The sequence below is a fragment of the Hyperolius riggenbachi genome, chromosome 4, assembly GCF_040937935.1.
Source record: "Hyperolius riggenbachi isolate aHypRig1 chromosome 4, aHypRig1.pri, whole genome shotgun sequence".
Lineage (NCBI taxonomy): Eukaryota > Metazoa > Chordata > Amphibia > Anura > Hyperoliidae > Hyperolius > Hyperolius riggenbachi.
This window is the reverse complement of record NC_090649.1, coordinates 333996448-334012614: the sequence shown is the minus strand read 5'-3', so window position 1 is coordinate 334012614 and position 16167 is coordinate 333996448. Positions and strand designations below refer to the sequence as shown.

The following is a 16167-nucleotide window of genomic DNA, read 5'->3' as shown; positions in this document are numbered from 1 at the left end:
ATTGCAGATATAATTATTCTTTTGGAAAATTCAGAAGTAAATCACAATTTCTGTTACCTAAGAAAAATTAGGTGCTTTAATTAATAAAAGCAATCACAAGCCACTATTTTATTTATGTAAGATATGTTGTTTATAAAAGAAAACCTGAAATTCGTTTAACTAATGGCTATAATTACTAGGTAATTCCTGGTGATGTTGATCCAGGGATTTTATCTGATTGCTATCTGGAGTGGGAAGGAAATTTTTTCCCCTTTGGGGCTAATTGGACCATGCCTTATAAGGGTTTTTAGCCTTCCTCTGGATCACGCATTTGCAGTATGGAGCGGCCATCTTCTGGAACACTCGAGCTCTCGAAGATTGCCATAAGCTCCCTCAGCGGCGGAAGTGACGGAAGAAAGCAGTTTCCGGTCAGTCGAGACTGCTAACAGAGTATCCAGCGTTGGAACACGGGGACTGTGAGGAGAACGGGAAGGCTCTATAAGATCTGGAGCCTTCCCTCTCCTTGGGTGAATATCTGTTGTTTTTTCTTTTTTTTTCTTGATACTTGCTTCAGACTCACTTTAAAGCAAAAGATACATATATCCAGGCACATCACCTCAAGTTAGGACATTAAGTTATTAGGGAGGTGCTAAAGGGGGGTATGGCCAGAAAAATAGCAGAAAACAGTTAACCCTTTGCACACTGACATGCAAATGTTTAAACAAATGCCTTCACAGGAATCAATCATCTGGGCACCACTGCTATCCCTACAGCTAAGTTACAAAAGATTGCATTCCCTTGCGTAGTAACCTTGCAACGTGACCATTGCCAGGACGCACACAGCTTATGCTGGTGTGTGGCTAGTGGACATGAGTATATTTCGTTGGCTCCCTTGTGAGTTTAGTCTGATGCACTATCTGTCCCAGGAGAGAACGTCAGGTTATGTGCTCCTAATCTTTTAGATGGGTTTGATGCAATTAATGTTTGCATGTCCGCACTATGCATGTTACAGGGCCAGAGTTAGGACACCTATGAATACCTGGGTACTTCTAGGTGACTATGCAAGGGAATGCATTCTTTTGTAACTAAAACCCCGGCTTTTACCTTAGATGTAGGGATAGCAGTGGTGCCTGAATGATTGATTCCAGTGAATGCATTTGCTTGAACATTTGCATGTGAGTGTGCAAAGGGTTAACTGTTTTTTTTTTTTCACTTTAAAGCTTCCCCAAAGTAAAAAATAAAATCCACATTGTCAGCATGGGCAGCAGACGATAATATCGTACAGTTAAGTACAGTGTAGGGAGGTTGACTGAATGATTTAATGACAAAACTTGGATTTTGTGGCACCAATGGTTAGAATTTAAACATAGTTACAAACGAACTATGTAACTATGGGCCTGATGCAAAGCAGTGGTAAAATTGTCACACACAGGCTTTGTTAGCAGTACTAATGGCAGAGAGGCAGGGAACGTATTGTGGCTACACACACATTGCTATGGTAACATGGGCTACCCCCTGCTATTGGTACCAGTAAAACTGCCATGCACAAGTCTACTGCTGCTTCGTTGCACTAGGCCCTACTTTTAAATTCTGCTTTTCGGGGCCACAAAATCCATGTTTTGTTATTAAGTCATCAGCCAACCTCCTACATTGAAAAAGTGTTGTCTAATCACTATTCTGCCCTAGATAATTGGGTGTGGCCTGAGAGTACTATGTTTGTGCTTGTGCCTCTAAGCTAGTCTGTGGAGAGAGAAGAGGTGTGGACTAGAGTGCCAACCACAGTATTCACAGTGTCGGTCACAGTATGGCATCTTTCAAAGCTGGCATGATAGTTCCTGTTACTATATACAGAAGTGAACTGCTGCTGCATAGAAGTAGAAGGTTTGGTAACAGTTATAAAGTAATTTGCGAACCAGCTGTTTTTAGCGCAGCAGTGCGCCAATCATTTTGGCTCCAGCGGGCCCAGAGTTTGTGCAGGAGCAGGGTAAGACGTTTTTCGGCTTCAGCCTGCGCTAAGATGGCCTATGCTGAGAGTGGATAGACCTGTAATTTTGTATTTTTTCTAATTTAGAACTCAAAGTTTAGATCCATTTTACGATTTGCCTCACACCAGGGATAGCAGCTTGTGGCTGCACATATAAGAGAGATGGCCAAGAGTGGAAGTGATTGACACAAAAACTGCATTTTCACTCATCTGCCTTTCTGACAGCATCTAGTTTACTGCACTGGCAATGGAAAAATTATGATTTCAGCAAGTATTCATTATTCAGGCAGAATTCAGGTACTGTATTTTTCCAGGAGAAAAGAGTAAGATAATAGGGCACTGTTTTCCAAAACTGTATTCAAGTCCCACCAACAGTGCATGTTATGAAAACAATCTCATATATGAAACAGGTGATGTAAGAAGTGAGTCATCAGTGTGATATAACGATCTGGATATCAAGAAAACACAGACTGCAGGTGAAACATGAAGGTGGCTTTAGAGAACAAGCACTCTCTTTAAAAGGAGAACAATATCAAAGGAGTGGCAGCACAGACAAATACATTATGTTTTATAAGCTGCTTTGAATGACACCTTAAAAATTCTTCTTCTTTAAAGAGAATCTGAAGTGAAAAAAAAAAGTTATGATTGTATGTGTACTACATATGTATATTGTATGTGTACTACAGCCAAGAAATAGAACCTTAATAGCAAACATATGAGTCTCATATTGTTTCTATTACAGGAAGAGTTAAGAAACTTCCATATATTTACGGATTATCCATAAATTTGACTTGTCCGTCAAATCTGTGACACTTGACGTGGTGTCTATAAAGGGGAAACATATATACTGCCAGGAGGTGGAGCCGCCAGCCAGGGCATAGCTGACAGGGAGATCCAGCCAACTGCAGCTCAGGCTTTGTCCCTCTAGGTTTCCCATTTATTTCCTGCTGGTTTTCGGGAACGAGCACCAGCTTCATCAACTGGTGTCCGACCTGAGTAGCCAAGGCATCGCTGCCGCCTGCCCACCAGCCAGTGAACTCTGTCACAAGTCACAGCTGCTGACTGGTTAGGAGCCGCCACCCGAAGCAGGAAAAAAAGGGTGCAGGAGCCCTTTCGGAAAAAATGGCGCTACCACAGGCACATAAAAGTTGCGAATAGCGGCAAAAAAAAAAGGAAATTTGCACGCATGGCGGCAGCAGCTATCGGGCGCCAAAATTTATTTTCTTTGCCACAAATTGCGTTTTATAATGGCTGCGATATGCGTTAATCAAAGTAAATTTCTGCTCATGGAGGCACCTGATTAGCGGTAGTGATTTGTGGTGGGAAGGTAGGAAAGCTTTATGGCGTTTTAGGTTTAGGCGCCACCAGGGGGATTACAGTTAGGCACCACCTGTGGAGTTCTTAGGTTTAGGCACCACCAGGGGGATCATAGGGTTAGGCACCACCATGGGGGGGGGGGGGTCTTAGGGTTAGGCATTGGTAGAGGGAGGGTTCTGTGTGATAGTAGGGTCAGGTTTAGCCATAGTAAAATATCTGTAAATATTACCGATATTTTACTATGGAAATTCAGTTGTAGAATATCGCTAATTTAAATGAGATTCTACTAGTGGCAAACCCTGCACCCTTTTTTCCAGGCGCCTTTTTTATGTATGTGCCGCCGCCACCCCTCCCTTCTCACTCAGTCTTGTGTTCAGCTGTTAAGCTGTGCAAAGGCAGAAAAGACTGCTCGGCTATCTTGCAGTCTGATTGTCTCACTCTTTGCATGTAATTTTGACCCTTGTATGCCTGCTGCCATTTCACCTCCTCCGGAACAGGCAGAGGGCCACTCACACTGAGGCAAGCCAAGTCTTGCATGGTGCTATATGCTGGCTCAGCTGCCTTAAAGGAGTCATCAGGCAAATGTCATGAAAGCCGATTTACTTACCTGGGGCTTCCTCCAGCCCCTTGCAGCTGACATGTCCCACACCGCAGCTCCGCTCTCCGCCGCTGGCGCGGGGTCCCCACACGGTGTCTCACCAGGCATCCTGAACTGCGCCGCTGTAAATCAAGGTCACATTGTCTGCGGCTTACTGCGTAGCCCTCTGCACCGTGCGACCCCGGGCCGACTGCTGTGAACGGAACTGTCAGCCTGGGACAGTCGGCTGCAAGGGGCTGGAGAAAGCCCCAGGTAAGTAAATTGGCTTTCATGTTGTTTGCCTGATGACTCCTTTCACTACCTGACAACCGCCCCACGCCTATGGGCGTGGCTGTGGCGGCAGCCCCAGCACTGCCTAACACCAATTGGTGTCAAGTTCTGGGGCCGGCTACTGCAGGAGATTGCGCGCAGGGTGCGCGCGCATCTCCTGCTTGTGGGGCAGAGCTCCACCCCGCCTTCAGTCTCCGAGCGGCCGCCCGGGAGACTGTTAGACGGCGAAACCGCCGATCAGACCCCACCAACAGAGAGCTCTGTTGGTGGGGAGAAAAGGGGGGAGGGGAATCACTTGTGTGCTGTGTTGTGTGGCCCTGCAGCTTGGCCTTAAAGCTGCAGTGGCCAATTTAACAAAAAATATCCTGGTCTTTAGGGGGGTTTAACACTGTGGTCCTGAAGTGGTTAAAGGACATCTGAGGTAAAAATAAATATAGTATTTTATATTTAAATCTACTTTTTAAGTTTTCACTGTTTCTTGGCCTCTTCTCAATGACACATTCATTGAAGTATGCCAGAGCTAAAATCTATGAACCATTGACCCTTTTTATTCTTTCCCTGCTCACAGAAGCCATTTACTGCCAGGAAAGTGTTTTATGCCTGCAGTTCCTTATCAGTGAAGGCTACTCTATAGTCCGACCCAGGCAGAAAAACTTCTGCCAGATTAGATGTATTTTTGAGGAAAACCGCTGCCAGATTAGGTGTATTTTGGGTGAAACGCTGCCAAATTAGGTATATTTTGAGGAAAACTGCTGCCAGATTACATGTATTTTGGAGGAAAAATGCTGCCAGATTATGTGTATTTTGGATGAAATGCTTCCATATTATGTGTATTTTGGGTTAAACACTGCCAGATTAGGGGTATTTTAAAGGAAAAACCGCTGCTAGATTACGTGTATTGTGGAGGAGAAACACTGCCAGATTATGTGTATTGTGGAGGAAAAACATTACCAGATTACATGTATTGTGAAGGAAAACCGCTGACAGATTAAGTGTATTTTTAAAGATTCTTTTATTTTCAAACAGTAAGAAAACAAGGTAATTACATGAACAAAAGACACAGATGTCATATATATCGTATCATTACTTCATAAAAAGGAAACAAGCATGTGACCGACTGAGGAAGGTCTGATAATTATATAGTATAAGCGTTTATACAAGACCGTCAGCCGGAATGGCTCCATATACTTAAAACCAAGCATGTTTAAAGCAGAGGGAGGTGGTTGCCTGATTAACAATTCACATTTATAAAAGGCTAATTATTAGTTTAGTACAGCAGGCCTGTGAGGTGTTTCTAAGAGGCTGGCTATCCTGGGCCCAGAGGGAACATACACCAGGAAGACCAAAATTGCTAATTTAATACAGACCTCTGTCACATAAGCAGGCTTTTCCCCTCCACAACGAATGATTACATGACAAAGACAGGCATGAAAGAGAAAAAGGAAAGGAAGTAAGAAATCTGAGGCTGCGGTCGGACATGTCGGGGAACCCGGGGCAGGCCAGGAGGAGCACCATCACACCAGCAAGCAGTCTCCCAACGCCAGGAGAGCAGGCAAAAGCTGGGGGGAGCCTCATTTTATGATTAAGTGTATTTTTGAGGAAAAATGCCAGATTAGGTTCATTCTGCGTGAAACGCTGCCAGATTAGGTGTATTTTGGAGGAAAACTGCTGCTGGATTATGCGTATTTTGGCGGAAAAATACCGGGGTTTGGGTGAAATGCTGGCAGATTACGTGTATTTTGGAGCGAAAACGCTGCTAGATTACATGTATTTTGGGGAAATCACTATGGAGACACTCAGACTTCCCCCGCGGGTCCACATACACAACTGCTAAAGTTATGTATGTTTGACACCACTCATGACCACACCCATGTTCGGTTGCATGGTCACAACCATTTTGGCGCGCCACGCTGCGTGTGCTGCAGGGGTGTATGTCAATAAAAAATATCCTTTGTCAGTAAATTTTTAGATCTTTGTCAGTAAAAAATAATGTTAAAGGTTGGCAACACTGCAATTTATGTCAACAACAGCGTGGTTTTCTGAAGCACTTATACAGTGGGATGCGAAAGTTTGGGCAACCTTGTTAATTGCCATGATTTTCCTGTATAAATCGTTGGTTGTTACGATAAAAAATGTCAGTTAAATATATCATATAGGAGACACACACAGTGATATCTGAGAAGTGAAATTAAGTTTATTGGATTTACAGAAAGTCTGCAATAATTGTTTAAACAAAATTAGGCAGGTGCATATATTTGGACACCACAAAAAAGAAATGAAATCAATATTTAGTAGATCCTCCTTTTGCAGAAATTACAGCCGCTAAACGTTTCCTGTAGGTTCCAATGAGAGTCTGGATTTTGGTTGAAGGTATTTTGGACCATTCCTCTTTACAAAACATCTCTAGTTCATTCAGGTTTGATGGCTTCCGAGCATGGACAGTTCTCTTTAACTCACATCACAGATTTTCAGTTATATTCAGGTCTGGGGACTGAGATGGCCATTCCAGAACTTTGTACTTGTTCCTCTGCATGAATACCTTAGTGGATTTTGAGTAGTGTTTGGGGTTGTTGTCTTGTTGAAAGGTCCAGCCCCGGAACAGCTCCAGCTTTGTCACTGATACCTGGACATTGGTCTCCAGAATCTGCTCATACTGAGTGGAATCCATGCATCCCTCAACTTTGACAAAATGGCCAGTGCCTGCACTGGCCATACAACCCCACAGCATGATGGAACCACCACCATATTTTACTGTAGGTAGCAGGTGTTTTTCTTGAAATGCTGTGTTGTTTTCCCTCCATGCATAACGCCCCTTGTTATGCCCAAATAACTAAATTTTAGTTTCATCAGTCCACAGCACCCTACTCCAAAATGAAGCTGGCTTGTTCAAATATGCTTTAGCATACCTCAAGCAGCTCTGTTTGTGCTGTGGGCTGAGAAAAGGCTTGCTCTGCATCACTCTTGCATACAGCATCTCCTTGTGTAAAGTGTGCTGAATGGTTGAACAATGCACAGTGACTCCATCTGCAGCAAGATGAGGTTGTAGGTCTTTGGTGCTGGACTGTGGGTTGACTCTGACTCTTCTCACCATTCGTCGCTTCTGTTTATCCGAGATCTTCCACTTCGAGCCTTAACTTGGTCTGAGCCTATGGTCTTCCATTTCCTCAATATGTTCCTAACTGGGGAAACAGACAGCTGAAAACTCTGAGACAGCTTTCTGTATCGTTCCTCTAAACCAAAATGGTGAACAATCTTTGTCTTCAGGTCATTTGACGGTTGTTTTGAGACCCCCATGTTTCTACTCTTCAGAGTAAATTAAAAGAGGTGGGAAACTTACAATTGACCCCCTTAAATACTCTCTCATAATTGGATTAATCTATGTATGTAGGTCAGGTGTCACTGATCTTACCAAGCCAATTTGCATTGTAATAATTAGTTCTAAAGGTTTTGGAATCAATAAAATGACAACAGTGCCCAAATGTATGCACCTGCCTAATTTTGTTTAAACAATTATTGCACACTTTCTGTAAATCCAATAAACTTCATTTCACTTCTCAAATATCACTGTGTGTGTCTCCTATATGATATTTTTAACTGACATTTTTTATTGTAACAACCAAGGATTTATACAGGAAAATCATGACAATTAACAAGGTTACTTTCGCACCCCACTGTACATAAAAGAAGCAGTGAAAGACAACTTCAGATACGGTTTTACTGCAGCGAGGTTCAAAGGGTCATTAGCGTTGCTCTTTTTCATAGTTTATCATACAGAGTGTAGTTTGTAAACTGCAAATATTAGAGAATGATGCAATGTTATTTTTTTTAATAAAAGCTATATAACAGAAAATAAAAATATGAGACTCTTTTCTTTGCCACTAAGGTGCTATTAATTATCCGTAGTACACATACAATTCATTATAGCATACGTAATGTTTTCTATTTTGCTTCAGTGTCACTTTAAGTATGGCTGGTGTCTTTCAGGAATTCTTTGTTTATTGAAAAGCTCAATTTTCTCATTCTAGTGGCATTCTTCACATTTGACTCAAATACTGCACATCGAGATATTATACTGTCCAATGACAACATGACAGCCTCTTGCAACAGTTATGATGACAGAGTTGTTCTGGGCACTGCTGCATTCTCCAAAGGAGTCCATTACTGGGAAGTACAAGTTGACAGATATGATAACCATCCTGACCCAGCATTCGGTGTAGCCAGAATTAATGTGGTAAAAGATATGATGCTTGGGAAAGATGACAAAGCCTGGGCCATGTATGTTGATAATAATCGCAGCTGGTTCATGCACTGCAACTCTCATACTAACCGGTAAGTCCTGACTAGTAGCTAGAACATTTTCTTAAGAGCTAATATTCCATATACCTGGAAGCACACTATTTCTTTCATGTTCTTATCTCTTTCTATGGCATTTTTCCTTTATGGTTCAAGAACTCCATTTTTTAAATTCTCTCTGATCCTGCAGCCCTTCTCTAGCAAATTTCCTGTCTTGCTGCTTTTCTGCTTCTTCAGACTCTTTCACCTCTAGGCATTAAGGGTTTAGATTTCCTCCTACCTTTTGGAGCACTCACTCCAGTTTCATGTTATCTGCTCCCCATTACTGTTACTGTTAATGTACCACAAGGCTTTGTTTTGGTTTCCCAATCCCTTTCCATCTACACTTAGTCTGGGACAATTAAAACATTCATTTGGATTTTGGTGTCATTCCTAAGCATATATCACCCAAATACGCTACTCAGTTCTTTGCTTGTCTAGTGATCTTGGTTGTTTCTTCATTCATGTAATTTGCCCCTCAAGCTTAACATGATTAAAAGAGAACCTTTTATCTTTGAAGCTGCTTCTTCCTGCCAATCACTCCACCGGCTGCCAATTTCTAACAGAATTTAGCTCAGACAATTAATACTCATATTTTTATGTAGCGTTTATTTTCATGAGAGGAAAACATATATAAAAATGAGACATCAGTAACGTAGCTACAGAGCTGGTACAAAGGCTTTTACTGCATCTCAATATTTATGACACTAGTACAATAACCCGCCCATTGAAAAACTGGGCGTAAGGCCGCGACCACTCTGCCCCCACGCATTGGCCGCAACCTGCACGTGCGTTTGCGACCCGCATGGTCATGGCCCACATACGCACACCCGCTCACACGTCGACAAACGCTGGTTTCCCCCCCACCATCCAAAGTCCGTCCGTGCGCCACACATGCGTGCGTACGGTACGTGTTCAGACACAGGGACTCAGGTGGGCGCAGAACAGGAAGATTATTATTATTATTATTATTATTAAACAGCGATGAAATAAGCATGTCTATAGCCCCCCCCCCCCCCCCAGATAGCCCTTCTGGAGAATTTCTGTTATGTAATTCCCTTGTACGTATGGAATTCTCAGATTATTATACAATTCCTGGGATTTAGCTAAGCACTTGTCTATGACAAAGTTTCTTCCTTTTCTTTTTCTTTGGTTTATGCATAAATGCTTAGTTAACCTCAAACTATAATTTATGAATCATGAATAATGGCTGGGTGGAAATCTCTTCATTCAGCTAGATGTAGTCAGATGGGGATTTGGTTCTTTCATTCTTTCATCTTTTCTCACTCATTAGTCTATTGTAGTTAGTGGTAGGTTGGTATTTTATCCATTTTATCCAAAATTGCACAATATTTTCCATATTAGATCCTACCCATTAAAATACAATACTTATCTATACATCACTCCATAACTTGTCCTCTACTACATTTCCTAATATCCAGATACTATCCCAATCACAATTTTCACTTGCCACATGAAGCTTTCCTATTGTCCACCAAGGTTGCCTCTTCACATTCCAAGACCTTTTTTTAAGCCCCACCATCCTCTGACTTCCACTCCACATTACCTCCATTATTCTTTAAGCCTTGAAACCTTCCAGCACACCTTTATAATGTACAGTATCTCCTTAGACAAAATCAAATCTGTCCTAGTCACTCTTCAGACATGCATGTACAACCTCCTTGGCTACAGTTTTTTTTCTTATATAATTGTTATTAGAATAAAGAAAGGCATTTCCATAACAGCATTGAGTAACTCAGAAAGCATATAGAAATGCCCTTGCAGAGGCTCCTCGAATTCTAAAACATTTCCATACTTGTTAAAAATCATATCAAATCATTTCAATTTTAGTTAAAACAAACTAGGTGAGGCATATATAAATCGTGCGGCTTGTATATACCCATTATCTTACCCACAAGTCGGAAGCTCACCTAAACTAAACGGTACAATAGCACAAGTGATAACACTTTATCACCTATCTAAATAACAAAACCGAATAAGTGGTCATTTTCTCATTTACATACCCTGAATCTAAGGAATCACTACATGTAACTACTGTACTCCGGAGAGTCCTTATAATCGATCCATGTAGGCCGTGTTGTAAAATCTTTATTGTATTTAACCTTACTTTCCAAGACAGTTTCCACTTTTTGCTGGATCTCTTTATAAACCAGTCCCTAACATTTGGGACATTTTTCGGACTATAAGACTATATGGTTTTAGAGGATAAAATCCAGAGAAAAAATATGTACTATATACTAAACTTGGTGCGTTTATAGTGCAGGGGCATCTTATGGACCTTCACAACCCCCCAATTATGTTTCCCTTGTGCCTTCCTTGTGCCGCATGTGTCCACCTCTTTCACTTTGTCCTCTGGTGTCCCCCTGTGTCATTCTCTGTCTCCCTGTGTCCTCTGGTGTCCATGTCCCCATCCCTGTGTGCAGTGCCCCCCTGTTTCCTAGTCCTTGTGTGTGGTGTCCCATCCATGTGTGCGGTGTCCCCTTGTGTCCCATCCATGTGTATGGTGTCCCCTTGTGTCCCATCCTTGTGTGCGGTGGCACCCTGTGTCCTATCCATGTATAGCGTGTCCTCCTGTGTCTCATCAATGTATGCGGTGTCTCCCTGTGTCCCATCAATGTGTGCTGTGTCCCCCTGTGTCTCAGTCCATTTGTGCGGTGTCCCATCCATGTGTGCGGTGTCCCCGTGTCCCATCCATGCAATGGGGAGAAAATGAAATGGTCGCGCATCTAACCAAGATGCACCTGATAGATACTCACTGCATAGGGCTAAAGAGCCTCTCAAAGGCACAAGTGTGCTCATTGCAGTGAAACATGTGCATTAAGAACTAATGCATCTCACAATACAAACAATGGAAGCAAATCCATGCATTACACATTATCCGGGGACCTTACCCTTTTCTTATTGAGAGAGACATCTGTTCCACGCTGCAGAGCATGTTAGCAGGGACGGCTCGTGCAGCCTTCTCTCGGAGTCCCCACCCTATCTAAGTTTAAAATCACCCAACATTATGGGAACATGCTAGCAACGTTAACTTGGGAGCAGCAGGCCATGTAAATGGGAAGGGATGTGGTGTGGGCGGCGCCCCAGGAACTCTCACTGCCTGGGGACACTGTGTCCCATCCATGTATAAAGTGTCCCCCTGTGTCCCATTAATGTGTGCGGTATCCCATCAATGTGTGCAGTGTCCCCTTGTGTCCCAGTCCATGTGTGTGGTGTCCCCCTGTGTCCCATCCATTTGTGTGGTGTTCCCCTGTGTCCAGTGTTCCCCTGTGTCTTATCCCTGTGTGCAGTGTCCCAATCCCTGTGTGTGGTGTCTCCCTGTGTCCCATCCATGTGTGTGGTGTCCCCGTCCCTGTGTGCAGTGTCCCCTTGAGTCCCATCTATGTGTGTAGCATCCTGTGTCCCTGTGTGCGGTGTTCCATGTCCCTGCATCAGTTGTCCCGGTGTCCCTATCCCTGCATTCCATGTCCCCCTGTGCCCTGCATACCATAGCTTCTGCCATGACTTTTTAGGCTGCAGCCGATTTTGACAACTTTAAATTGGCAGTCCTATTCCCGCTGTTTATTGCTAAGTGGAACATGCAAAGTGACATTTGCCAGCCTTACTTGACTTGTACAAATACGCCCTCTTCTTTCAATGTTACCATTTGGAACTTGTGGATCTGTTGCCAATGTAACTGGGTAGACCTTGGACAGCTGCAGCTTGCGCACTCTCTACTTTGTACACTTCAAGATCTGGGAGCTGAATGGCTCTTCTTTCATAGATCCTCTATGCATCCTATCCAGTTTAAAGGCACTGTGTGCAGTGTCCATGTCCCTGCGTCCAATGTCCCAATTCCTGTGTTCGGCGTCCCCTGTGCCCTGCACACATACCATATCCTTTGTTGCGACTTTTCACGCTGCAGCCACAGTTCTGATGATGAAGTAGCCATCAACCAATCAGAAGGAGGGGGCGCTGCTCCAGACCACCAATTACAATTATCTTCTCCTGCTAGCTTCTTACACTACCCGACAGTCAAAAGGACGGGACCATGCTTGCCCGGTAGCTGTGAGTGCAGTGATTGGCCCCAATGACAAGCATGATCCCACCCTTAGGACTACTGGGTCCTGTAAAAAGCCAGCAGGAGAAGAGCGCTGGAATTTGCAGTCTGGGGCAGTGTCCCCCACCTGTTTGGTTGATGGCTACTTCATCATCTGAGCTGTGGCTATCCCGTGAAATGTCGCGGCTGAAGCTATGGTATGTATGCAGGGCACAGGGGGACACCGAAAGCAGGGATGGGGACATCAGACGCAGTGACAGGGACACCGCATGTAGGGACACGGGACACAGCACACATAGATGGGACATGGGGACACTGCACACAGGGATAGGTACACAGAGGGACATTGGAAACAGGGACACGCGACAATGCACACAGGAATGGTGGATGCCAGACACAGGGGACGGAGGACAAACATAGGCACTGGTCTGTACATTCGGACTATAAGACGCACTGGCTTCCCCCCCCCCCCCCCCCCTCCCCACTTTTAGGGAAGAAAAAGTTCATCTTATAGTCCGAAAAATACGATACTTTGATTTCCAGTGAAGGGGAAGCAGGCTTTTAGCGGCATTAAGCATGTGGGGAACCACCAATTTTTTTGTATTTTACTTTAGAAAGATGTAGGAGAGTGCTCCATGGGCTATATTCTATTCTTTGACCTGATACCTTCCTGTATATTCACAGAACCTCTTCCCAATACCATGTAAGCTTAGGGGAGTCCCAAGTTACAGCTTTTTTTTCCAATTTTACCTAGTGTCTCCAACCAACTTTACTCTGGAGCATAAGGGCAGAGCCTTCAATCTGTTGTGTGTTATTGAAAATATATTGCAATTATTAACATTAAAATTTCAATTTACAGAACGGAAGGAGGTGTGAGCAAGGGGACCACAGTTGGTATTCTCCTGGATCTTAACAAAAAAATTCTAATTTTTCATATCAATGGAAAGCAGCAGGGTCCTGTAGCCTTTGAGAACATTGAGGGTGTCTTCATGCCAGCAATAAGTCTCAACCGAAATGTACAAGTAAGTGACAACTTTTATGACTTTATATGTGGATGATCACAATAAACATTGTCATTTTACATTATTTACATTTGGGAACTTAAGTCTGGAGAAAAGACACCTTAGAGGAGATCCAATAAACATGTTTAAATACATCAGAGGGTAATATAAAAGCATGGCAGTAGGGCCGACTTTTTGCTGTCTGAGGCTACCCCCCCCCCCCCCCTGATTATGAATAATCGCACAGCACCCGACCATTTGCACAGCATGTTATACAGTAGCTGCGGTACGAGTTTTTGTAATATTTTTGCTTAATTTAATGTTTTCAGTCAGCAAGGGAGCATATGCAATAACCTGAGACATGACATGCTGCAGCTCACACAATAACACACTGGCTGGCTGCGAGCCTGTGATAAACAAACTGCTCACCCTCAACCAGTCGGCCATACTCCATTCCTCCTCATTCAGGACAGCAGTGCCACCTCCTCTTCTGCTGTGCAAGTCAAATGAAACACTGCTGCTCTCCAATATTGAGAACGAGGTGGGATTTGATTTAATTGTTACATACTGACAATAAAAGGTAATTTACGGCAAGTAGTACAAATATGTTAGATGGCAATCTCTGTGATAGGTAGACAAATGCAAATTCCTGCAGAATGCAGCTTACTCATTTCAACAATCCAAGTACGTCAAACAAGCCACAGCGGTAGCACACCCCAGTGGATAAAATATTCACGTTTATTGCATGAAAGGTAAAATGTACAGACTGGCACATAAACCACACAGGAGGAGAAGGGTACAAGGTGTGCAGACGGCCACATCAGTGCCTCCTGATTTTTGATTGGCTTGGCTTACATGGCTGCCACATCAACCATGGCGATCTAGGAAATGCCTTCTTTTTGGATGGCATATTCTGCAGCGTGAGAGGCTTAATGGCAGAGGAAGCGGTTCTGGTTCTGATATATAAAGGTAAGTTAAATAACGTGTTAAATATGTTTAGGGGAGGCTTCTAGGGGGGCTTAGTGTCCTTATGAAGCGCTATGCTTGTTAAGCGCAAAATGGCTGTTGACCTTTTCACTGCTTGTATCCCTCTGCTCCTGAGTGGTTTATGTACTGCTCTGTACATTTTGATATTGATATAATAAATGTAAATATTTTATTCAGTGGCAGTGTGCTACTGCCATGGCTTGTTTGGCATACCTATGTTAGATGGTACACAAAAGATTAAATGGCAGGGTGACTAAAGTTCCTCTTTAAAGGGACCCGGAACATAGAAAATAAACAGAATCTGGACTTATCTGGGGCTTCTTCCAACCCCCGTAGCCTGCGATGTCCCTTGGCGTCCTCTGGGTCCCCTCCATGAACCTGATGGGGGCCCTTTAACCCAATTACTTCATCTGAATCATGATCACGCCGTAAGTATCCTGCGCATGTGCAGATCAGTGTTTCCAGAACCGTGCAACCGTACTTTGTCCGAAGTCGCTGGGTTAATGGAGCCGCCAGCGGGACCACGGAGGGAACCCAGAGGACACTGAGGGACCTCACGGGCTACAGGGGGCTGGATGAAGTACCGGGTAAGTCCAGATTCCATTTATTTTCTCTGTTCAGGGCCCCTTTAAGCTTGTTATCTAACCAAAGCATAATATAAAGTTACATAGTTACTTGGGTTGAAAAAAGACATACGTCCATCAAATTCAACCAGAGAACAAAGTACAACACCAGCCTGCTCCCTCATATATCCGTGTTGATCCAGAGGAAGGCGAAAAACTCTTACAAAGCATGGTCCAATTAGCCCCAAAAGGGAAAAATTCCTTCCCGACACCAGATGGCAATCAGATAAAATCCCTGGATCACCATCATTGGGCATTCCTACTAATTGTAGTCATGGATGTCTTTCAACGCAAGGAAAGCATCTAAGCCCCCTTTAAATGCAGGTATACAGTGGCAGCTCCAGGAATTTTTTTTAGGGGGTGCTAAGCAGGTGCTGGACCAATTTCCGGGGGAGCTGACGACCAAAAAAATGGGCGTGGTCAAAACGCCGCGGCTGATCTATTTGGCTGCAGTAGTGAACTGAATTACACCAGAAACGAGCATGCAGCTAATCTTGTCAGTTCTGACAATATTGTCAGAAACCCCTGACCTGCTGCATGCTTGTTCAGGGTCTATGGTTGAAAGAATTAGAGGCAGAGGACAAACACGGCAGCCAGGCAGCTGGTATTGCTTAAAAGGAGATAAATATGGCAGCCTCAATATTATTCTCACCTCGGGTTCCCTCTAAAAGTGCAACGCAAAGACAGAGGGCCCAAGTTTTGGTGACCCTTTCCCCAGAAAATTCACATAAATTGTGCAGGTTTTTTCAAGAAAATACACATATTGTGAGCAGATTTGAACAAAAAACACATTCAATAACCCCAATATGCACAATCGTTATCAGATATGACCCCAATATGCACAATCGTTATCAGATATGACCCCAATATGCACAATCGTTATCAGATATGACCCCAATATGCACAATCGTTATCAGATATGACCCCAATATGCACAATCGTTATCAGATATGACCCCAATATGCACAACCGTTATCAGATATGACCCCAATATGCACAATCGTTATCAGATATGA

The 16167-nt window shown here is 43.5% G+C and overlaps 1 protein-coding gene across 2 annotated transcripts in view; it reads left to right on the top strand.

The window, feature by feature from the left end:
• Window positions 1–16167, top strand: part of TRIM67 (tripartite motif containing 67) — a 140629-nt gene that overhangs the window by 106484 nt on the left and 17978 nt on the right. For both annotated transcript variants that reach the window (XM_068231846.1, XM_068231844.1), the window contains exons 8-9: window positions 8174–8477; window positions 13400–13562. In XM_068231846.1, the coding sequence (XP_068087947.1) occupies window positions 8174–8477; window positions 13400–13562 (467 nt within the window). The remainder of the gene's footprint in view (window positions 1–8173; window positions 8478–13399; window positions 13563–16167) is intronic.